Genomic DNA, 24,407 nt, shown 5'->3' on the forward strand with positions numbered 1-24,407 from the left:
GGCACCTGAGAGACTAACAAATTTATTTGAGCATAAGCTTTCATGAGATACAGCTCACTTCATCGGATGTATACAGAAATTGAATTACATAGTCTCACTGACACTCGTGCAGCCCTTGAAGGCAGCTGTGAGACTGGACACTGGACTAGATGGATCACTGTTCTGATCCCGTTTTACCCCAATGTAACTCCACTGCAGCCAATGGGATGACACAAGTGTACAGTCAGTTTAACTAGTGGAGAATCAGGCCCACTTTACTAGCATGAATTAACAGAATTGTACAGTATAGATTTTCAGGGGCTAGTTTTATTTTACTTGCTAGGGTAGCGTACAGCACAAAAGTACTCTCTTATCCATGTTTCACTGGGCTACACATGAGCTGGAACTGAATTCACTCCGTGCTGTGATTGTCCAAGACTATTCACTAACCTGCAGGGTGATGTGTTCATCCTTGGCTCGGGAAGACATGCTCATGATGACACTATTGGGCTGTCGTGTCCTGACCGTCACCTCTAACAGCGTCCTGCGGGCAGGCACAGCAACAGGAAGCAGATACCGAATGTGGCTCCCTGGCCCAAAGGAGTATTCTTTGGCAACTAAGAAATTCAAAAACTTTTAAAAATTACGCTAAGCAGGAAAAGAGCGATGTAAGTAAAATAAAGAATTTCTCCAAATTAGTGTAAACAGCCCAATGAAATGGTCTCTAGTGCTGACATAACATGCCTTTTTGGGGAAGTCCTTCAAGACTTTGCCACTGCTCCCCCAGTAGCTCTTCCCTGCCTTCATTTTCAAAGACATGGTAGATTCCTCCACTGAGTAGGGTTAGGCGCATCTCCATCTGGATCCTGTTAATGCTGCTGTTTAAAATGCTCAGTGGGGTTAACAGAAAGTAACAGGAGGTCCTCCCTCACACTGCTCCTTCCCCCAGGGACTGAGTGTATTTTCTGCACAGGGATCCCTGCCCAAGTGACTGAGCCCAGTGCCTCCCCAGCACTCCTCCTCTTTTTCCAGCCTGCTGACTAAGGACCAGTCCATGTAACACCCTAACTAGAAATGAATATTTTAATTGTTTTTAAAGCATGTTTACAGCAGCTCCTTTAAAATTAACACAAGGTAGTTAAGGCCTCATTTAGCAACATAATGGAAATGCCTTTTACTTTTGCTCAATTAACTCTTCTTTTTCACCAGCAATCGACTGAATGACTTTTTGAACTCCTGTTTCAGGATGCAGATCAAACACAATCTCTCCTGTCTGCCCTCAGTCTCTGACCAAGACAATGGGAAGAGGATGAGGACACATTTAAATTAGTGTAACAAATCTGTGGCCACCTAGGACTTTATGGTTGTCACTTTGCTGCACACATTGGCCACCTGGAGGCAGCAGGGATGGAACTCAGATTCTCCTGCACCAAAAACACAGACCTCTTGGCCCTGAAAATAATATCCTTTCAATGTTAGCAGTATAGTGCTTATGACACACAGCTGAGCAATTCTGATTCTGTCCCATCCCAATTATTCAGTGAGTGTGTAACACCGACAGACCCCAGTTGATGGTGGGCAGAATCGAACCTGGAGCCTCTGGAGCTTAGTGAATGAGCCTCTACTGCATGAGCTAAAAGCCAACTGGCTCTTAGCTAATGCTGTAGAGCAGACTCATCTCTCTCTAAGTGGTCTTGGTGCCACTAGATAGGACAGAACACCACACCCAGTTGCATAGATACCATCAGTGTAAAAGAGAAGATCTGGTGATGATGAAGATATTTCACAAAGGAATTAAAATGAGAGGTGGGATTAACAAAAAATGCCCAACCAAAAAATTAGAATATGACCCTGGGCAATCAGTATGTTCAAAGCCTTATCAAAAGTGTATTAATTGTGAACATCTTAAGCGTACTGTTCCATAAATTGCACTATCACAGCCATCAATAACATCATAGAGAAAAAAAGTCTTCACCTTTACCACATCTGTAGCCATAGTAACCTGGCAAACAGTGACAGCTGAATGAGGCCCACTCGCCAAGACATCTCCCATGAATGCCACAGGAAGAGGAGCCCGTGGTCTCACAGCTCCCATCTGTCAGTGCACAGCCAGGGGAGCTATTCAGGGACTCTGCAGGAGATTCAAGGTCATACACCTTAAAGAGAAAATCAGAGAATATTGTGACTTCATTTTAACAATCAGTTAAACTTTATCCCAGAGATAAATAGTTACACTACACCACACTGTCTGTATAACTCTAATTTCTCTCTTTTGTAGAGCTGAAACCATGTTTTGTTTTAAAAGGCACTAGTTTTTGACATGTTTAATAAATGTTTGACTTTTAAATATTAAACAACAAGGGTCATATTTCGCATACGGATATGCTCAAGCAACACACACTGACTAAAGGAAAACTCCAACATTTAAAATAAAGCTGGCGTGAGTCTATATATATTTCATTAACATTCAGAAATTCCTGTGGGGAGTTAGGGAATGTTACCTGGCAGGACAGATGGATAAACAATAGAAGGTGGGACAGAAGGAGATAAACAACAGCACAGTCTGGGTCTTACAGAAACATCTGCTTCCAGGTAAGAAAGAGGTTTTTATGTTAATTATACTATCCATGCAAAAAAAAAGCCAATACCACTGTGCCTGATATAAGCTGAGATGAATCTGACATTTAGTAGAAAGAAAACCAAGTGATGGTTTACTTTAATGGGAGCTGCACACGTGTATCTGAAGCCATGATGTGTGCTTCTAAAGTTTCATCTAACTGTTCAACCAGCATTATAACAGACTGGAAGCTGGCTTTTGCTGTTTCCCAGTGGAGTCCCACGTTGCAAGAGAAGCACAAATGACAACACATTTCATCAAGCTGGCTGGCCTCAGTGTGAATCAGAGAGGTCAACTGTCATTAAACCCATAAATGGTATGCTCTATTTCTTTATATAGGTAACAAATTTATCTAGCTTCTACGTCTTCATAGCATTGCTAAGCAAAATGATCACCTTTATGGCAATTTGTGGAGGTTACAGCCTACTCAAGAGTCCTAATGACAACTACTTTCCCATGATTTAGCATTATTTGAAATGTCTCATCAGCCTAAGACCTTAACATTAAATTCTCTATTTGCTATTCAATGTAAATGACATATCTTGCACATTTCTGCTGCTGAACATATAACAATTGCTCAAAAAAGGGTAAAAAATAAGTATGTAGGCAACTCATTGAAAATAAGAGATGCACTATAGGGCCAATCCTGCAGGGAGCTACTAAACCCTTATGGGGTCAGCCATTACTAATCAGAACCAGAAGAGTGCCTACATCTTCAGAACACAAATCCCATTTCTCATACAAAATTCCTAAAACTCTAGACCCAAAAGTGATACATCTTTACAAATGCAAAGATCATGACACATCCTCTCTTACCTGAGTATCCAAGATGAAATTGCGCAGGCAACCAGTAAAATGCTTGTGCTGTAACTGAGGGTATGAATACGGAATTGATTCTTTTACACCACCCAGCTGAAGAACTTGGATCACATCCAAAGACCTTTGAACAGTGAGATGCATAATAAAAATGAATATGAATGGGCATGTTTTACCTTAAAATACATACACCGCAGTATAGGGAAGATAAATAACACCACTCTTGCATTTCCAAAGAATAAATTGAGGAATGGCAACTTTCTTCAAGAAAACTTGCTTTAGTTTCTAAGAAAAACTAAAAACCAAATTCTCTGCTAGTGTAACTCCACTGAAAATAATGGAGTCACCCAGCAGAGAATTTGGCCCTAAGGATTACATATGGCATTTTCAAGTTTAGCACTGAAGTGGTGGGAATTTTAAGATGCTGAGCATTTCTGAAAAATCCCACTCTAAATATACATGTGAATAAGCAAGGAATGTGGGTGTTACAATCTAGGAATCAGACTTCAGGACTACAAATTACTCTCAATTATATAGATTGGCACCATTAAGGTAACCTTAGTGAAGTCATACAATCACAGAAGTGTAGAGCTGGAATTACTCCAGATTTACACTTGTGTAATTGACAGCTAAATTTGCCCTTACACATTTATGTTTGTTACTAGTTTTAATTGAGAATTTACAAGATTTACAGTATTGAGCAAATAAAATCTGATTTAGTTGGGGTCCAACCCTGCTCCGTTTAAAGTCAATGGAACAAATTTGTTAGTAAAGTTTGCAGTAGCAGGTACAATAACTATTTAATAATTAAGGCGTGTCTGTCAGGTGAGGGAGAATAATACTGTGGTAAAGGCATAGTACAGGAGATATGGATTCTGTTTCTGGATCTACTACAGACTTGATCTATGACCTTGAGCATATCGCAACCTCTGAGGTAGGTTAGTTCATTAATGTTTGTATAGCGCTTTGAGCTCCTTGGATAGAAGACACTGCAGAAATCCACATTTTCTGAATGCATTAACAATCCTGCTTTCAACTTTATAAATTAGATGTTCAAAGATATTAAATTATTTTTCAGTTAATCTCCAGAAGTGCACTGTTACCTTCCTCTTTGTGGAATAGTCTCCGTGACCTCACAGTTTGTGCGGTCTTCAGTTGTCAACCATTTACCTGGTCCCTCTATCTCTGAAACGATAGCTGCACTGCAACGATCCAAAGTGAATCGAACATCCTGCACCAAAACACAGAAGGCTACTATCATACCATAAAAAATGAAGAATTACACTGTGCTTCACTGAACTCCTTCAAACATTGCACTGAAGTTTTAGCCATTTCCCTCTCCTTTGCACTATGCAAATGGCAATTCTGGGCAACTGGGCACTGGAAATCGGAGTGTTACAGGACCTATATTCACCCTATCAGTAGGTTGCTGGGCCATGCCAGGGGACCCACACTAACCTTGTCATTTGTGATTGCAGGAGACATTGTGAGGAGGGTCAATGTCTGGATCTCCAGGCTCTATATTGCGCATTGGGCCAGCGAGATGGTGACTAGGTCAGCAGGTAGATTACAACTGAGATTCAAGGCTGAAGCTGTATGCCTGTGATGATATGGCCGATCAGCTCACACTCCTTCTCTCTTGACGATGGCTGGACTGCAGCCACCAAATGTCCTAATTTTTCACCTTAGTGTAAATGATCTTGGGGCTTGCAACAGACTGAATTTAAGAATTAGAATTCAGAGGGATGTGGAATTGATTAGAGAGTGGAGGTTACACACAAGACTGGTTTGGTCAAGGTTGCTTGCAAAGCGAGTTTGGCGGGAAGCTGTCAATCCAGCCCAGGGCCTGAAAAAAATGTTAACTGGGAACTGGCTAGTTTAATTTTCAGAGTAAGTGGCTCAGTGATCAAACACAGAGACATCCAATATTCAAGGCCCAAGCTTTTTAGGGGTGACAAAGTTCCTCTCTTGATGTGGGGAAGACATTTGGCTCCATGACCTTAAGAACTGGATCCAGGCAGGAAATCGCTATGGTTGCCAACCCTCAAGGATTGTCCTGGAGTCTTCCAGGAATTAAAGATTAATCTTTAATTAAAAATTATGTCATGTGATGAAATCTCCAGGAATTCATCCAACCAAAGCTGGCAACTCTAGAAATAACTACCAAGTAGTGTGGGTCAGGATGTGACCCTAAATGTGATACTAATTGGAGGTGTCCTCAGTGGCCAGCACAGATAAGACTAAAAACGACCAGTCTTCCAGAAGTAAGTGGGACCCAGCACTGCACTGGTGGTCCTTTTGCCTATGGAAAAAAGGGGAGACCTGAAGTCTTCGCTGACTGAGGTCCTGGTAATCTCTACCCCTCCCCCCCCCACACACACACAATTAGGGGGAGATGAAGAGGATTTGGAAGTGAATTGAGTCCTAGGGGAAGGCACAGGCAGGTCTACCCCAAATTACTGGTTGTATGGTATCCTGAACTCAGATAATCTCCTGGCATGAGAGAACAGGAATGCCCCTCCCCAGTGTTAAATACCTAAAGTTGTGCCTCTGTGTCTTGTGTTCATTTGTCTGTGTGTCCTGATCAATAAAGGGTTTTGCCATTTTTGTGCCATTTTCTATATTACAACCAAAGGCAATATATAAAAACACGAAGAAATGGGCATGCAACTGTGCGTTTAATTTGTGCATTTGATTACAATAGTCACACTCACAAAATGGATAATTGCATTTGCAAATAGATAATTTGGCACATTTGTGCACACAATTAACTGAGTTGAGACTACAAAGATATTAGTTTATTTGTGAAAATTAACATCGCATCTACAAATTGCATGTATTTGTGTGCCTACTTTTAAAAAATATCTGCCCCTAAACTATGCAAATGTATAAGATCAGTAAATGTCTTACCAGATAATTTCCTTTCTGCTAGCAGAATCTCCCACACCTCTGATACATATGGGCTATTCCCTCCTGTCTGCAGTTTCAAGAGGCAGTTCAAAGCTGTTGGACAGCCCATGTTAGCCACTCTCCCTTCTCCAGCTTGCTGCCAGATGATTCATTCTAAAGCTGTGATTAGTAACAATAACATCAATGTGAACAAGTAAACTACAATAGGCTATAGCCTACAAGCATAGATATCAAAATTAAATATTGTCCCTTGGCTAGGAAGCCAATCAGGGAGCTTAGAAGTGTGTGAGAGACTGCTAGCAGAAAGGTAATTCCCAGATAAGAAATTTAACATTCTGCAGCTCAGTGTGTTTTATAATTCTGATATATATGGGGTAACTGCAATACCAGAATCCTTGAGATTTTTGCTGTTTTTGACATGAGCTAAATCTTGTCCACATGGAGTAGCAGGCCTTTACCGTTGAACAGTGGCAAGTCATGACAGTTTTAATAAGGCATGCAACAACACTTGCATGTCTTACGCAGTCCAAAATGGCATCCCTCCATGCAGCATGACCTCACTCATATGGTGCAGGTCAGGTCATACAGTGCAGAGCATCCTCCATGGGGGCCAGATGGAATCATGCAGATCCAGCCCAATGGCTGCCAGATGGACAACGCACAGCCACTTGGTCATGCAGGCACGAAACACATGGCTTGCATCTATAGGCAGGTAGTTGAAGCTCACCTGGAGAAGAACAGAGTTCCAATCACTTTGGAAAACAGTTCTAATGAAGCTAATGCTTCCCCCTCAATAGCCAGACTGTCAGTTGTAGACAGACTGGGCCTGGATGGAGGATGAGTCTTGGTAAAGGTTGTCTAGTCTCACTGGTAGCTGCAATGGTGGTTCTAATTTCAGTTCTATCAGATTGGAGAACCATAGTCTCTTGCCAGTGCAGAGCTAACACTTTCACTTTTGTTTCTCCTTGCCTTATTTTCTGGATCACTTTTCCTAGAAGTGGAAAGGGTGAGAATGTGTATAGCAGGCCTTGTGACCATCTGTGCAAAAACAGCATCCATCCCCAGGGTCTGCTTCCCTGGTAAAGTGCTGAGAAATCAGAGTGAAGACTCCCTGATTCAGACATCATTCTGAGTTGCTGACTGTGCACCTGCAGAACCAGTCTGCCTTTTGGTTCACCTTTCCTTTTATATGTATTGCTCTTATGGAAGAGAAGGTCCTGTGTGCCTATTCCATTATTTCCAGTGCTTTTGCGTGTAGGGTTAAATTCCTCATTCCCTTTGGTTGTTGATATACACCATAATGGCCATATTGTCCAATTGGACCAGAACAAGTTTGCTGTCTAGGTAGTTCTGGAACTTCCATTGGGCTCATCTTGACAGCTCTGAGCTCCAACAGGTTGATGTTATGGTTCCTTTCCCTGGGGTGTCCGGCACCTTGCACTATCCAGTGCCCCAGATCCTGTCAGGCTAGCATCGGTTGTGAGTGCCTGTGGGTCTGGAATGCAGCTAGGAAGACACTTGTGGATCTTCTGTGGGATTGTACACCATTGTAAAGAGAGATGAGCACCTCGTTCAGAAGCAGTATCCGATCTTGCATGTGTTCCGGTGAATGATTCCATACTTTCAGGGGAGAGACCTGATATAGAACTTTGCCCATAGGATGATTCCTATACATGAAACCAGGAGGCCAATTAACTAGACATTGAGCTGTGGTCAGCCTTGCCCACTTTACCAACATGGTTATCAGGTTCTGGATCTTGTGGAATCTAACCAGTGATGGATAGACTTTTGCCCTAGCGTCTATATTCACTCCCAGATGAACTATCTATGTGAAGAGAGTGAAAATGCTCTTCTTGGTGTTTATCACCAATCTGTGTGCTTGAAGCAGATCCTGCATCTGGATTGTGGCACTGTACATCACTGCTTGGGTGGGAGCTCTAATCAAGATGTCATCTAGGAAGGGATACAGGTAAGTACTCTGAGACCTTACTCTGGCTATTATGACCATCAGCATCTTGATGAAGACCCTGGGGGCTGATGAAAGCATTTGATACTGCTAGTGTACCATGCTCTATGCAAATCTCAGCAGTATGTGGTAGCATGGCTGTATGGGAATGTGGAGATATGAATCTCCTAGATTCACAGAAGCAAGAAAATTCCTTTGGAGCAGGGATACTACTGTTAAAGCTAAGGTCTCTATCTGAAATCTCATTTTCTTCATCTAGTGGTGAGCTGCTTGAAATCCAGGACCACTGTGACCTCCTGTATAACTCTGGACAATGAAGAAAATGGAGCATAGTCTTAAGAATCTGTCTTCTGAGGGAACTCTTTCTAGTGCTGCTATGTCCAGGAGACATGAGATTTCATTTAACACCAGCTTGTATTTGATGGGGTCACCTGAGATGGAGAATTGGATGAAGGAGGGTTGGGGTGGGAACCTTAGTTTAAGGAAGTATTGGCAACTCAACGTCTCTCTTACCCACTTGTCTGTGGTTGATTGAGACTGTTCTTCTAAGAAGTGGGAAATTCTGCCTCTAGATTCAGATCTTGGTGGAGGCACTTTTGTTGTCACAGTGGGCTCTCAATACACCTCTGGATTTTCCCATCAATCCCTGCTTCCAGAATTTTCCCATGATATAGCTGATGTCTTTCCTCTGGTACCTTCATGAGGAACATGGACAAAAGGAGTATTTTTGTCTGCTTCTGAGTTTATAGATCCTCCTTGGAGCACTGAGTGGGGAGGGGAGGGAGGGTTTCAGTTTGGCAGCACTTTTTGCCACTATTTTGTCCCCAAAGAACAGAGAACCTGTGACTTTAGATGAGCACAGAATTTGATTAGAGTGAGGATCAACCTTCAAAGCCAGATGTGGTGTCTCTGAGCTGGATGCTATGACCCTGGTTAAAAATCTTATTGCATCCATTTGTTGGATTCTGCCACCAAAGCTGTTGCTAGGGAAATTTCCTTAAGTGTAGGCTGGAAGTCAGGATGGTCTTGGTCCTTCGTGGGTTTAAGATCATCCAAGCCAGCACATTGTGGTTCTTGCAAATCATGTAGTTGCCAGGGATGCTTTAACTGTGGCTGATGAAGCCTTAAATTCCCTTCTGAGCTTGGCTTCCACCTTTCTATCAGTTAGAGCTTTGGGAAAGAAATCCCCTTCAGATTTTATTACCATATCTTTTGCTAGAGATGCTTCTGCAGCATTGACTTTTGGTCATAGCATATTTTTAGCTCTTGCACCTTCTAATATCTAAATGTGTGCCTGCTTGTGTGTTTATCCTTATCAGGGGTTTCCCATTCCACTCTGCTCACATCCTCAAAGGATGGGTGCAGCGGGATTGCTCTCTCAAGCAAGGGCTTAGAAGGCAGGTATTTGCCTTTAGGCTTGTCCTCTACTGCCTGCTCAAGTTGGATCTGGATTGTGGAGGCAACTTTTCTGCACATGGTTTCAAACATTTCAGGGGGGGAAAACCTTTGCTGCATTTTTCCATGTCCAGCTCTGAACCTGAATCTGAAATATCCCCTTTCTCAGTAGAATTTGTGTTAGAGTCAGAGGATGAATATCTCTTAGGTTTTTTAATACCTTTCTCATTTTGCTCTTTTAGGATTTTTTAGACTTTTGGGCTTAATTGCAGGTGTTGTCATCCAGCTGTGGCTAGGGCGTTAGAAGTTTGCTTTATGCAGCGCCTTGAGCTCTCTGGATATGTCTCCCTCAATGTCATTCTCCTTGGGACCCCACTCCTCCTACACCGAGGATGGCATTCAATAGTCAGAGTTCCTTGATTCAAAAGACCTGAGAAGAAAGAAACCTGGGTATGAGCCCTGCTTCCCTTTCTAGGGAACTTATGACTCATTTTAGGACTTGGGGACAGGACCTGGGGCCTCTTCAGGGCTTTTTCTTTCTCCATTCCTGTTCTGTCCCAGGCCTTATCCCTTGGGCTTGTTGGATAAAATCCTCCTTTTTTTCTTTGGAGTCTTTCCTTACTCTGCTCTTCATCTCCAGATTGGGCATTTCTTTACTGGAGTCTTGGTTTCTTGAGCCAGGGGGACCCAACGTGCCTGTTCAACTCAGAACCCTGTGCCCTAGCAATGCAAGTGTCAGCTGGCTGAGAACAGGCAGAGCACAATTTGCCCTCCAAAGGGCCTGTAAAAGCTGACTCACAAATAGGGCATCACTTTGATTTAACTTGGTGTTTGCACAACAGCTATGCCATGCCCTGGGGGGATATGGGGGTAGGGGGGAGGAAAGGCAGAGGAGGCTGGCAGGGAGGTACCAGGTATCTGAAACCAACCCACTGGTCAATACCCAATCCAGGAGAGAGAGAAAGGGTGCTTGCTACTGCCCCGCTCCCAAAAAAGCTCCCCAAACGTATAAAATACAAGTGAACTGTTACTTGACCACTGCTAGAGAGGCAGAAGATCTGGCAGAACCATAAAGCTGAAGAAGGGAGCATGAGCATGGCTAGCATGGGCTATGCCACAGTTTTGAACTGCTATGTAAACTACAGACAGGAGGAAAATAGCCCATATCGGGGTCCTCAAACTTCATTGCACCATAACCCCTTCTGACAACAAAGTTACTACATGACCTCTGGAAAGGGGGCATGGAGCTCAAGCCTGCCACCCCGAGTACGGGGAGAGGGGGCTGCAGCTTGATTCCTGACCCCCCAGGTGGGGATGGAGCTCGGGCTTCAGCTTCAGCCCCAGGTCCCAGCAAGTCTAATGCTGGCCCTGGTGACCCAATTAAAATGGGGTCCCAACCCACTTTGGGGTCCTGACCCACAGTTTGAGAACCGCTGGCCCATATGTAATAGAACTGTCAGAGACGCAGAGCTGCAGAAGAATAGATTATGAAATTCATAGTGCTATCCTCCCAATATTCACATTGTGCATCAGGTCTACAGGTACATATGGAATGAAACACTCAATTTTCCAGTTTCTCTTTTATATCTTCCTAATTCTGTGTGTATGCAAGAGCTAACTGGAAGTAAGAAAACCATAAAGTGGAAAACAAGTATCTGACCTGACCATTAGTTCTGACTTCAAGCTGATGCCATCTTTTGTCAGTCAAGTTCAAGTGACTTGGGAAATGCAACGTCTCAGTGCCTGCACCATGGTTAATTTTTAACACAGGAATGCCATTGGAAAGTTCTAAAAGGCCAACAAGAAAAATTAAAAAGTTACATTTTTAAAAATCTAGCTGCAAATATATTTTTCCACTTTTGCTACGTTGGTGTATGTATTGACTTGATTAATTTAACGATTATTGTCGACCACACGTTACTGGGCTCAGTGAAGGAACTATGTGGTTACATTCTATAGCTAGTGTTATGTAGGAGAAGTTATTGTCTGTTGGCCTTGTTATTTATAATTGTATTAATGAGTATGCTGTTTGTTAATTAATTGTATGTGGAATCTGCTGCCTGAACTGTGCAGAGAAAATACGCTGCACTAAACATTTTTTCATGATCAGGCTCTAAACCAAACATTGAAATCTATTCCTTACTAAGGCACTAATACCATATTATGTTCTAAAGTAAAAATTAAGACTAATTACATACATGCATGCATACAGGGTTTGCTATATCCCAACCCCTGTCCAAATTCATAAGTAAATACAAATTCAGCCTCACAGAAGCAAAGTAAAAATCAAGTTATAGATTAATATCCCAACATTTAGGACAATCTAAAATATACACAGTTCTGCACACATCTTCTTTCACTAACTCACTGAAAATAATTGAGCAACAATTAAAAAATCATTGGATGTATAGACAACTTTAACTACTGCGTATATGGCTTTGATGGTGCTGTGGGACTGGATTCATCCATCAAGTCATAGTCTGTTAAAGAAAATATGTTTCAAAAATGCCTTGAGACTGAAAGAATTTTAAGAAGTAGATTTCTGTCTTCACAAACCACAGAAAATGACATGCGACAGACTGCATTAATCATGTAATACCTGTCTCAAAAGTACCTGAACTCCTTTAAAGCACTAGATGTTTCCTTGTGGGATTTTTTTTTTTGTGGTAAATCTGTCTGTTCTGTTTCACTTTGATTTCTTTAGCTCTAGGATAGGCTCAGAACCATTAGCATAAACTAAAAAATACCCACAATATCAAAGAAAAATGTTCTGCTAAAGTATATTTCAGGAGACTTTTTTTCTAATTTTTCTAGAGTCTTGCATTCAAGAGACAAACTTTATATGAATCCATCAGACTGAAGTAAGAATTCACACTATAATTACTATATTATCCATGCAACATCAATTCCTAGAGAATCCTTACTTCAAGTCCCTACAAAGCATTTAGTTATGTGTAATGTACAGAGTACAAGTACCTATTGCCATGAAGTTCTCTGGACTCCCAGGCTCTGGATCTGATAAAGGACCACTGTATAGTAAAAGCCCATCTGGAACCTCAGTAATAAACTCTAGGGATAGTAAGCTCTCAAAACAAGGCCTGATGGGTCGAAACCATGCATATCCATTTCCATGGAAACTGTGCTTAGTCTGCTGGCAGTCAGGTCCATGAAATGAAGTAGAACAATGACATCTGAAAGAGCAAATCAGAGGAAGGTTAAAGCAAAATAAATAAATGAATAGATAAACTAAAAATACTATAATCAAAACATTAACTTTTAGTTAATCTACCAACCTAGGCTGGATATGAATCAGTGATCTAAAAATTAAAAGGTCTGTGTTCAGTAACCAATATCCTCAGTCATCTTGACCCTTTTTGAAAAGCTTTTCAACATAAACATTTCCTACTGTTTTCATAGTGACCTTACCCACGGAAGAAATCCCATGAGAATCCTATGAAAATTCTAAAAGATTAATTGGGAATTAAATCTTGAAATCATGAAAGGAGCACTAAAAAGTGATGGAGCTGTGGAATCTGAAATCATCATAACAACCATTCACAAAATTATTCTAAATTGTGAAGAACTGCATAGAGAGATGAGTTAACACCACTAACTTATTTGTGTTTTTTCATTGGTTTCCATTTAGGGCCTTATCTTGACAGTCCTTATTCAGACTATACTTTCAATGGCTTCAAGACTGCAGGACCAAGATCAGGCCCTTAATAAAGAACTGTTTTTATTATTAAGTTTTCAGTCTTCTGCACATGTAACACGAAGGTGCATCTATCACTTTTCTAGTCCTGTATCTTGTTAACTATATTTAACATTTTAAAAAAGAAATAAAAAAGAGACAGTAAGAAAAGTTGCAGTGCAAGTTTCCTCACCTATAACCATTAAGAGTGTCAATACATGTCCCACCATTGAGACATGGGCTTCGGGGGTAGGAGGCACAAGACTGATGAACTCGATCTCTAGCTGAACAGGTGCAGACTGCACTGATGGTGATTGTTACAGAGACAAATGACACATTCCCAGCATCCATCACTGTTGGGATGTCACTCACTGTGAAGTAGTTTGTACAACCACTGCCACCACGACAGTCTATTCTCCCACATTCGTCTACATCAATCTGTGAAATGTTCACTTTTAAAGCTGATTGGATCTAAGAGGAAACACAGTTTAACAAATCACCAGTCTGTCCCTAATGGAATGTTTTCATTTGTTCCTTCAGTTCTGAAAATCCATACAATCATAAACTTTATGGAATACTTTGATTGCTCACAAAGGCTAGGCTATTAATGACCAATTTTCGTGTAATTAAAGTGATTTAAAGGAAATTATATGTATTCAGTGTGCGTGAAAGTTTACAGTAGCAATATTTCCTGGAACTCAATAATTGCTATTACTGACAGCCAACTTATTAGAGCTGTTCTGGACCGTTAATAATATTTCTAAGGCACCAGAGAGTGCTAGACTGGCAGACGCCAGAGTGCAGGACTGGGATTGTGCCTAAAATCTTAGGGCAGTGTAAGGCATCCTTCTCTCCACACTTGCACACTCATAAAGGGCCAGACATAATCTGGTCACAACCAGCAACAAAATTCCAAGTTAAGTTTTCTATTCATCCTGTTATGCCCACATACTGTAAATCATAAGTTCACTCCCCCAGTACAGAAGCATGGCCTGACCAAGGCACATGCACAATTGAACTGAATTCAGGACTGCTGAGTACCCAGCCGAGTAGTGGACATGGCTTGCTACACTGGCAAGTTTTGAGGCATGTGTATCCTAGTTGCATTCAGACTCGCTGACACAACTCCACCACATCTGCATTTACCTCCCGCCATCTCTGCAAGAAGATGCAATGATGTTCAGTGTGCAGGGTAATGTGGGATCTCTCTGCATAGGATTTCATTTGTCATTTATATATTTATTATTTGGATTACATGACTTCCTCGTTTGCATCATTGCGAGGGTAGAACAAAGCTCTTAGTGTCAAGGTTCTGACCCTTGATCCAAATCCTGAAGCTTTTCATGCACCCATGGAAAGGTCAAAACCTCTAATTCAGTATCAAACAGCATCCTAGAGTATAGTATCCTAGAGAGGCATCACATAGAGGCCAAAACGGAGACTGGGGCCCTATCGTATCGACACTAAACAACACAGGCTGTGACCTAAAGACTTACACTCTAAATTGACAAGACATGCAAAGGGTTGGTGGCAAACAGAGGTAAAGAGAAGTAAGGAGACTTGCCTGAGGTCACACAGCTGGTAATGGCAGAGCTGAGAATAACCTAGCTCTCCTGCCTCTCATTCAGCTTGCTATGCACTGGATATTGAGTCTCCCAATCAATCAATCAATCATTATTATTGTTTATTTGTATTATTGTAACACCAAAGAACCCCAGTGATGGCCCAACCCCATTGTGCTAGGCACTGTACAGACAGAACAAAAAAACCCCATTCCCTATCCCAAAGAGCTTATACTGTAAGATAAAAGACAACAGATGGATATAGCTAGAGGGGGGAGCACAAAGAAACAGAGACAATATAGCTGGCAAAGGAGAGTTTCAAGAAGGGTTTTGAAGGACGATAATAAGTTAGTTTTGTGGATGTTTACAGGGAGTTTGTCCCAGGCATGAGGGGCAGCATGGCAAAAAGCACAAAGGTGTCTGAAAATTTAACTTCTTGGGCTGACCAGAGGCAGTGTTTGGATACTGAATTAGAGGTTTTGACCTTTCCACGGGTGCATGAAAAGATTCAGGGTTTGTTCTATCCTCACAATGTTGTAAATCAGGAGTAACTCCATGAAGATAACAGAATTTACCAATGTAAAACTACTGTGAGCTCAGACTTAGGGACTGGTAATTTTATATGTTTAACAAGCTGTTACTTTTAGTGGAACAATGTATGAAAAAAAATTAAAAATAAACTTTAATGGCCAAAAACAAATTTTAAAACCTTCCATTCTTTTCTTCTCTTTCCATTTTACTAGTGCCTTCATTTCAATCCACCATTATTTTAAGAGCTTCGACCCTTATGACTAATCTTCAATACATCCTCATAAATATTATGACATATATTGAAAAAAGGTAGAAATATATCACACAATGACATGATGTATCCTGTCAATACAGTTATGGGGTATGCAGTCTTCATATATTGCTGTTAGTGGGGATTCTGTATTAAAAAGATTTAGACAGTTTTGCTATACTGTTACAGAAAAACATGGCACATATAGACAATCATGATTCCTTTAAACTACTGGAATGGATATCTTTTGTTGTACACTAAGATCAGTTATCATAAAGCCATATCCAAAGGTGTGTAACAAATAAATACACGTCATCATTTATTTATTTATTTAAAATTTTAATGAATAATTCTAGCGCTAATTGCCAATTTTCTATGTTTATTGTTAACTGAAACATGTCTACAAAAGATAATGGAAGAATTCTATATTTATGCTTTGTTTCTGTAAGTATAGAAAATTGGTGATAACTCATTACAGCTATTCATTAAACTCTAAAAAGTGATAAATAATTAATAGAAATGCCGTTTCTTCAGTAAAATATGTGAAGCAAAAATTATCCTCTTGTTATCACTATGATGAATCATTCCACTATGTATTATGAAGCAGAGTCTATTTGAAATCAGTGTAACTTTCCATATTATCATTGTAATTGCTCTATAAATATACAAGAGAAGCCACAGTTATTTTGCATGAATAGTATCTGCCTCTCTGATTCTGTGACGCTGGCCATTTGGAGGATTCTAATACTCTATATTGTTGTTTAATAGACAAAATTACGTACTTTGCAGTCTGATAAAAGTTGTGGCGAGTTGTGATTACTGCTCCTGACTGGCTAAGAATTACACACAATCTATTTATTATCACTGATACCACTTCATGTCTCCATCTCCCCTCCTCTCCCTTTTCTCTCATCTCCCTGTTGTGTCCTATCCTTAGATAAAGATACAATTATAACCTCCTTGCACCAGGGGCTGTTATTTACTATGTGCTTGTACAGCAGCTGGCCCACTGGGGCTTCTCAGACAACAAGGCCAGAAGAGACCACTGTGATCACCTAGTCTGACCCCAGCCCTGTAGAACACAGGCCATAGAATTGATTTCCCCAAAATAATTCCCAGAACAGATCTTTTAGAAAAAACACCCAATCTTGATTTAAAAATTGCCAGTGATGGAGAATCCACCACAACCCCGGTAAATTGTTACAATGGTTAATTACACTCACTGTTAAAAATCCCTGCCTTGTTTCCAGTCTGAATTTGTCTAGCTTCGACTTCTGGCCATTGCATTGTGTTATACCTTTCTTTGCTAGATTGAAGAGCCCATAATCAAATATTTGTTCCCCATGTAGGTACTTATAGATTGTGATCAAGTCATTCCTTAACCTTCTCTTTGTTAAGATAAATAGGTTGAGCTCCTTGAATCTATCACTATAAAGCAGGTTTCTAATCCTTTTGTCATTCTTACAGTTCTCCTCTGGACCCTCTCCAATTTTCCAACATCTTTCTGAAACTGTGGACACCAAAACTAAAAAACAATATTTCAGCAGCGGTCGCACAAGTGCCAAATACAGAGGTAAAAACTTCTCTTCTCCTATTTGAGATCCCCCTCTGTTTATTGCATTAGCTCTTTTGGTCACAGCATCGCAGCAGGAGCTCATGTTCAGCTGATTATCCACCATGACCTCCAAATCTTTTCCAGAGACATTGCTTTCCATGATAGGGTCCCGCATACTGTAAGTGTGGCCTACATTCTTTGTTTCTAGATGTATATATTTAGCCATATTAAAATGCATATAGTTTGCTTACACCCATGTTACCAAGCAATCCAGATGGTGGCTCAGTATTAGTGATCATTTTCTTCATTATTTACCACTTCCTCAACTTTTGTGTTATCTATAAACTTTATCAGGTAATTGATAAAAATGTTAAATAGGGCCAAAAACCAATTCCTGTGGGACCACACTAGAAACACACTGATTCAGTGATGATTCCCCATTTACAGTTACATTTTGAGACCTATCAGTTACCCATTTTAATTCTTTTAATATGTTCCATGTTAATTTTAATTTTATATCATCCTAGTTTTGTAAACAAAATGTCATGAGGAACCAAGTCAAATGCCTTACAAAAGCCTAAGTATATTACATCAACAATAATCATCAACCAATCTTGTAATTTCATAAAAATATCAAGTTAGCTAGACTGGATCTATTTTCTATAAACCCATCTTAATTGGTATTAATTATATTACCTTCCTTTTAATTCTTGATTAATCAAGTCAAACTGACAGGTCTATAACTACGTGGGTCATCCCATTTACCCATTTTAAAGATTAATATTTTGGTTGGCCTCTGGGCAATACTGCATAGTATATGTTAAGTAATAATAATAATATTTTTAATATGCGCACACTCAAAAATATCACATAAAACTGATCAAAATGCTATGATTAGAAGGAGGAGACTGCCCTCTCCTAACTAAAAAGTGGCCAAACAAATTGAAATGGAATTTTGTATAAAAGGGATTGATGAGAGGAAGAAAATTAAAGGAAAAAGCTGTGATACAAATTTGTATAACAAAACTTCAAGTGAAGAAAAAAGTAAATCAGTAGGCCTGGTATGCTCTTCCATAGTGTGGCTGTGTCTGCATAAAGGATGCTAGTATAGTTAGTTTATATCTATGCAAACCACCCTAATGTTAAGTTCATTGAATTAAAACTGGGGCACATACCTTGTTTTTAAATGCTGCCATTTCACCATGCAATTTTTCTGGTCTATAATAAGAAGAGCCACCACGAACTACAAATCTTAAGTTTGTCTGTCTTCCGTCAACATTCATCATACTGAAGATAGTGATATCACTAGGATGAGCTGAGAAGATTTCTGCCAGTAACTCTTTAAATTTGTCATGTCTGCTTTTCCCATGTTCATCTTTCCTTATAAACTCCTCCGCTGTAACACCTGAAATGGGGATTCATAAGTACAGTATACTAAAATGAAATGCCTGCAGAGCTTTGGTTAATCTCTCAACTCACCCCAGCCCAATAGCACTAGAAACACACTGCAAATGCATCTATCCTACAATCACATCTAATTAACAGTTTTTCAAATACAACAGCAACCAAGCTCAAACAGCAAATAAAACTTGCCTGCCAGACGTACAGTGGCTGAATTGCGTATGGCTTCATTTTCCAACTCTTTGACATGGATCTGTACTGTAGATATTACATCAGGCCAGACTCCATCTGAAACTCTGACTCTTAAGTTATATGTCCCCTGAGGAGCATTATCCACCATTACCAGAGAGCCAGTCCTTTGATTTAATCTGAAAAACCTAGAAGTAAAGCTTCAAATCATGAAAAGCCTAATAAGTCAAACAAGAAACATCCTCTACTCATTATTGAATTGGTCTCTTTCAGCATACATGTTCTACCATATGAGGGCCTGACCAAGCAACACTGGTATATGGCCTTGTAGGCTACAAAAGCCCTAGAAAGTTGGTATGGAGGATCCATGGTCAACTGACCTAACTGAGCCCAATCTCAGAAAGGCACTAAAAAGAAAAATCTTTGCACTGGGAAGTTGTGGAGAAGCTTGGGGAGAATTTATAAAAATGAGTAGATTTTCTGCAATTCCCAAGCCCATGAGCTTTCTCACTCCTGACCCAGAGCATGTAGTCTACAGGAATTAGTACAGCCTTATGGCTCAAACTCAGGAATACCCTTGCACAGGTCCCAGTGGTGAGTAGGGAGGAGTGATAAGAGGAGGGAGCAAACCCTCTAGTCCCAAACTGATGCCTGTCAAAGAGAAGTTTCAAGGGAGATGTCTTGCATCGTGCCTATGAGCTATGATGCAAGCGGCAGTTTTGAGCAGCTGTTGAGGTCTACTATGACCAGGTCACTACTATGGAATAGTACTCTCTTATGGCTTAGTACCCTCAATGGCTGCTGACAGGCAGAAGCTCCAGTTGCAACTCTGGGCTCGCTAAGGCTTTAATACCTTCATTTTCTAGGGAAAAAAAAGCTTGGTTTTGTTTTTATTTTGGGGAACAGAGACAAAGCAAACCCTCTAGTCCCAAACTGATGCCTGTCAAAGAGAAGTTTCAAGGGAGATGTCTTGCATCGTGCCTATGAGCTATGATGCAAGCGGCAGTTTTGAGCAGCTGTTGAGGTCTACTATGACCAGGTCACTACTATGGAATAGTACTCTCTTATGGCTTAGTACCCTGAATGGCTGCTGACAGGCAGAAGCTCCAGTTGCAACTCTGGGCTCGCTAAGGCTTTAATACCTTCATTTTCTAGGGAAAAAAAAGCTTGGTTTTGTTTTTATTTTGGGGAACAGAGACAAAGCCACTTCAGAACTACATTTCTGCTAATGGCACCCCACATTTTGTGATGTGGGAAGATACATTAGTATGGCCTAGGGGCCCAGTTCAACACTGGCAAGAACAGACACAACTACAAAGAGTTAAAACAAGTTGTGACTGCTAATGCAGTGGTGAATTTAGCTCTAGGAGGAGATCATCCAAATTCACTTTCACTTGTGATATCTTGCGTTATTCTACTCTTTTCTCATATTGGTTGCCTTTATGTGATCAAATACAAATAGACTATAACACCTGGGCGCAGGGAGGGAGGAAATGAAACTGGAGCCTATTTTTATTTTGGGTCTAATACAAAGTACATCCTTAATGCCTAGGAAAAGTAATAGAGAGCTCTACTTAAAAATCAATAGCATGATATGGCCCTACATTATTTGAGATGAAGATAAATATTGTGTACACCACCAATTCTTTGAAACCTAGTTATCTCAACAAAAAAGAATATTCAGGAGGTACATTCCTTGTTGCATGGGATAATCCTGGCTTTTACATATATAATGTACACAGGGAAATCTCATGGTAAAAAAATTACAGAAGCATAAACATTAAATATTACTCAGTTTGACACAAATACAATCCTCACTTGAGCATTTTTCCTTCAGAGAGAAATGTTTTATTGTCCCAGTCATCCTGATCTGGTGCAAACACTTCCCCAAGCACTGTTGTTGACCATTTCCCTGTTGAGATAAATTATAATAAATCTGCCTTTAATTTTTGTTTTTCAAAGGATTTTAAATTCCACTGCATTCATTACTTCATTTATCATTTTCATATTCCTGTTTGATTTTGGTGAAGGTTATGATCCAAGGATCTTAAACAATGCATAGCCTGTAGTCTGAGCTATCCTCCAAGTGCACCTGGAAAGCTGGGTAAAGACCACAGACATTGCATAAAGGAGGGAAAAAACCCACAAATAATCAGTAAAAAGAAATAAGAATATAAAACTACAGTATATAAACTAATTTTTTGAGACACAAAGTTACTAATCCAGAAGCTGAAGACCCAGATGCTCCAATCTGGGGAAGCCATTTTACACTGCATTACTAGCAAAATCTGCATATAAAGCCATTACAGCTACCCCAATATTCTGCACCACAAGAGAATCAGAATAGCAGCTCTCCCTGAGCAAGGAAAAGAGAGAGCACTGGCAGGATGCCTCTATGCCATTCCAATTCTTGGCTATGTTTTCAGCCCCCTGTGGCTCTTGTGGCCTAATGTAAAGTAGAACAGCGGCTCGAACACAGCAAGATGAGCCTGCAGAGAGCAGCCGTGTAATCAAGAGAGTAGAGAGTGAGCTTTAAGACTCCTTTGCACACCATACTCTTTGCAGTTTAGTTATTGCCGTGATCTGGCAAATTGTGGGTGCTCAGATAAAATGGCGATGAGCACGGTATAAGAACCTATACAAAGTAGAACAGAAATTGAATAGACTATTTTTAAATTCAGAACTTCAGAGTCTACCCTACTTCACCTACCCTGCTCTACTGTAGAACATGCTTACACTGGCTTTTGGTTTAAGTGCACCTAATTCAACAAAATTAGGTGCATGTTTAATTCAATGCAAAATAGTTTTCTTTACATATTGGACCTCCTGCTACAAATACTCATCAAGCTTGCTGGCACTATAACTCTAACCTAGATATACAGTTAAATTGTGCCTTCATTTCAAATGCTTTTAGGATGATGATCCATCTCGCACAAAACAAGCAATTAATAATGGACACAGGGATACCCTATGATCTTCACTTCTTTATTTTATAGGATTTATTCTTCATTGTATTAAAACCAAAGCAACAAAAATATATTTACATATTAAAATTATATATTTACCACATACTAACAAGGAAATTGCTGAAATGCATAGCTACAATTAAAGCTTCCCAGTGCTTTCATTCTAAGACCCTATTTTCAGTCACTTATTAAAAATCCCCCCTTTTTTTCAGGCTCTGCCCAAGGGGAAAAAAATTCCCCCACAAAATGAGTAAAGAGAGTCATTTTTGGAAATAGAGAGAGCAAAAAAACACTTTTTGTTCATTACTATTGTTCTTGTATAGACAAATACATACACACTTTAAAAAACAAAAGATAGATAATTACAAATATCAGTAGATGATGCTTTCACATTATGACCCAGACCTTGCAAACAGATGTGCCAGCCTGAGCCCATACAGTCATGACTCTGTATATCTGTTTGAAGAATTGGATGCCTAATCTATAAATATACAGAATATTAAAGATTCAATCGCAATAACAACTTAAAGAAAAAATTACTAATAGCAAGTAAAATTTTAACTTTTCTATGCATCTGGCTCACTCTCTGTACACCACCTACCTCTATGGGTATAGACAAAGATTTCCTTATAGCCAGCTTCATGGCTGTTATCATTTTCATCACCAATTGTTATGGTCAAAGTGTTTGTAGCACTCATAGATGGATTCCCACCATCTGTTATAATTATAGGCAGGTGGAACACCTTCTGCTTTTCTCTATCAAAGGACCTCAGTGCTGTAATGATTGCTGTATTATTTCTGTTGTCAGTAAGAGAAAAATCCAAAGAATTCTGATAATCAGGTGGCAGCAAAAATGTAAACGGTGGCCCATTTTCAATACTGTCTGGATCCACAGCATGCAGCAGCTTTGATGTATAGTTCATATACACCAACTGAGGTCCCAATACATTTTCCCAAACAATGGGCATATATGATGCCTCGAACCTTGGCTCATTGTCATTAATATCTAGCAAGTTAATCAGGACTGTAACACTTCCAGTTTGGGCAGGAATCCCTTGATCTGAAGCCTGTATGATTAAATTGTATTGCTGAATGACTTCACGATCCAGGACACTGGCAACAGTCACATGACCATCTGGGTCAACTGCAAACTGTCTGATAGGGTCTGAATCTGATTTAATAAAATACATAATGTCCCCGTTCAAACCAGAATCCTCATCGGTCGCTCTCACTGAGGTGACTGTAGTACCCACAGGTATGTTCTCGAATAAAGGGTTAGTTTGGATAAACTGGGAATTGAAAACTGGGCTGTGGTCATTACAATCTTCAACTTCAATCAAGCAGGTTGCAACACTGGAAAAATCAAGATCTTCCACTTTAATCGTAAGGTTAAACCACCTTTCATGAGGTTTCTCATAATCCAGTTTCTTTTTCAATCTGATAGTTGCATGTTGACCTTCTTTGTTACTTTCAATGTAAAACTTCTGATCTGGATCTCCCCCAATAATGCTGAATGTTAAGTGAGCATTTTCCCCAGTGTCTACATCTGTAGCTGACACTTTCAGAACTTCTGAGTTGACTGCACTGTTTTCAGGAATCACTGCCTGCCAGACCTCCTCAATGAATTCAGGTATATGATCATTGACATCTGCAATCCAGATAGTGGCAGTGCCAGTTCCTGTCAACCCTCCCCCATCTCTTGCCTCAACAGTAAGGAAATATTTATCAGTCTTCTCTCTATCCAGCATTCCCGCTGCTACATGTATTGTGCCACTATTGGGGTTGATATTAAATAAGTCTGTAGCAAACCCAGTTTTTACATTGTTAATTATCCTATATGTCAAAATTGCATTAACACCTACATTCAGATCATCTAAATCCACAGCTGTCATTTCCATGACCAAAGTGTCTGCAGGAGAATTTTCGAAGACACTCCCATTACAGTCATCAGGCATGCAGGTAAATATGGGGGAATTGTCATTTATATCCCACACATTAATGATTACATCAGCAAATCCAGTAAGTCCATCTCCTCCCTCATCAGTAGCCAACACAACAAATCTCCAAAGTGCTCGCTCTTCCCGATCAAGCACCTTCTGTGAGTAAATGCTGCCTGTGTTCTCATCGATTGTGAAGACATCAGTTGCACCATGTCCATGCAGAGAATATCTCAAATCGCCTTCATCCAGGCTGCTATCAGGATCATTTGCTACAACCTACAAAGGTTTTGCAAACACATACATCATGTTAGTGACCGAATATGCAATTCCTGAATTATAACCTATCTGCTACAACATCCTATCACAGATGGATAGATATAGACACTTCACACTAAAGCAGTATAATTATCTATGTTTTCTTTCTTATTTTTATAGTAATAATTGAACTACAGAATATAAAAAGGCTAGTAGATTACAAAGTTAATTATTTGGCATAAGCAATAGTTCTTAGGGTTATAAGAGATCATCCATGCTTGTTCAATATTAGTGCCACAATCATTTTCTTCACACACACACACAAAAAACCCTGCATGCTTCTCTCTCCACTGATGAAATACATTTTCTTCACAAAACTGGATT

At 40.1% G+C, this 24,407-nt stretch overlaps 1 protein-coding gene across 1 annotated transcript in view; it reads right to left on the minus strand.

The window, feature by feature from the left end:
• The window catches only part of LOC119841045 (neural-cadherin-like), a 77,898-nt gene that overhangs the window by 14,490 nt on the left and 39,001 nt on the right, over nt 1-24,407 (minus strand). Inside the window, exons 17-27 of the mRNA XM_038367987.2 lie at nt 22,430-24,044; nt 20,681-20,774; nt 18,866-19,050; nt 18,448-18,677; nt 13,568-13,845; nt 12,660-12,874; nt 11,344-11,471; nt 4,516-4,643; nt 3,413-3,536; nt 1,955-2,135; nt 430-596 (exon numbers count right to left, since the gene is read on the minus strand). Of these exons, the coding sequence (XP_038223915.1) occupies nt 430-596; nt 1,955-2,135; nt 3,413-3,536; nt 4,516-4,643; nt 11,344-11,471; nt 12,660-12,874; nt 13,568-13,845; nt 18,448-18,677; nt 18,866-19,050; nt 20,681-20,774; nt 22,430-24,044 (3,345 nt within the window). The remainder of the gene's footprint in view (nt 1-429; nt 597-1,954; nt 2,136-3,412; nt 3,537-4,515; nt 4,644-11,343; nt 11,472-12,659; nt 12,875-13,567; nt 13,846-18,447; nt 18,678-18,865; nt 19,051-20,680; nt 20,775-22,429; nt 24,045-24,407) is intronic.

Source organism: Dermochelys coriacea, chromosome 12 (genome assembly GCF_009764565.3).
Source record: "Dermochelys coriacea isolate rDerCor1 chromosome 12, rDerCor1.pri.v4, whole genome shotgun sequence".
Classification (NCBI taxonomy): Eukaryota; Metazoa; Chordata; order Testudines; family Dermochelyidae; genus Dermochelys; species Dermochelys coriacea.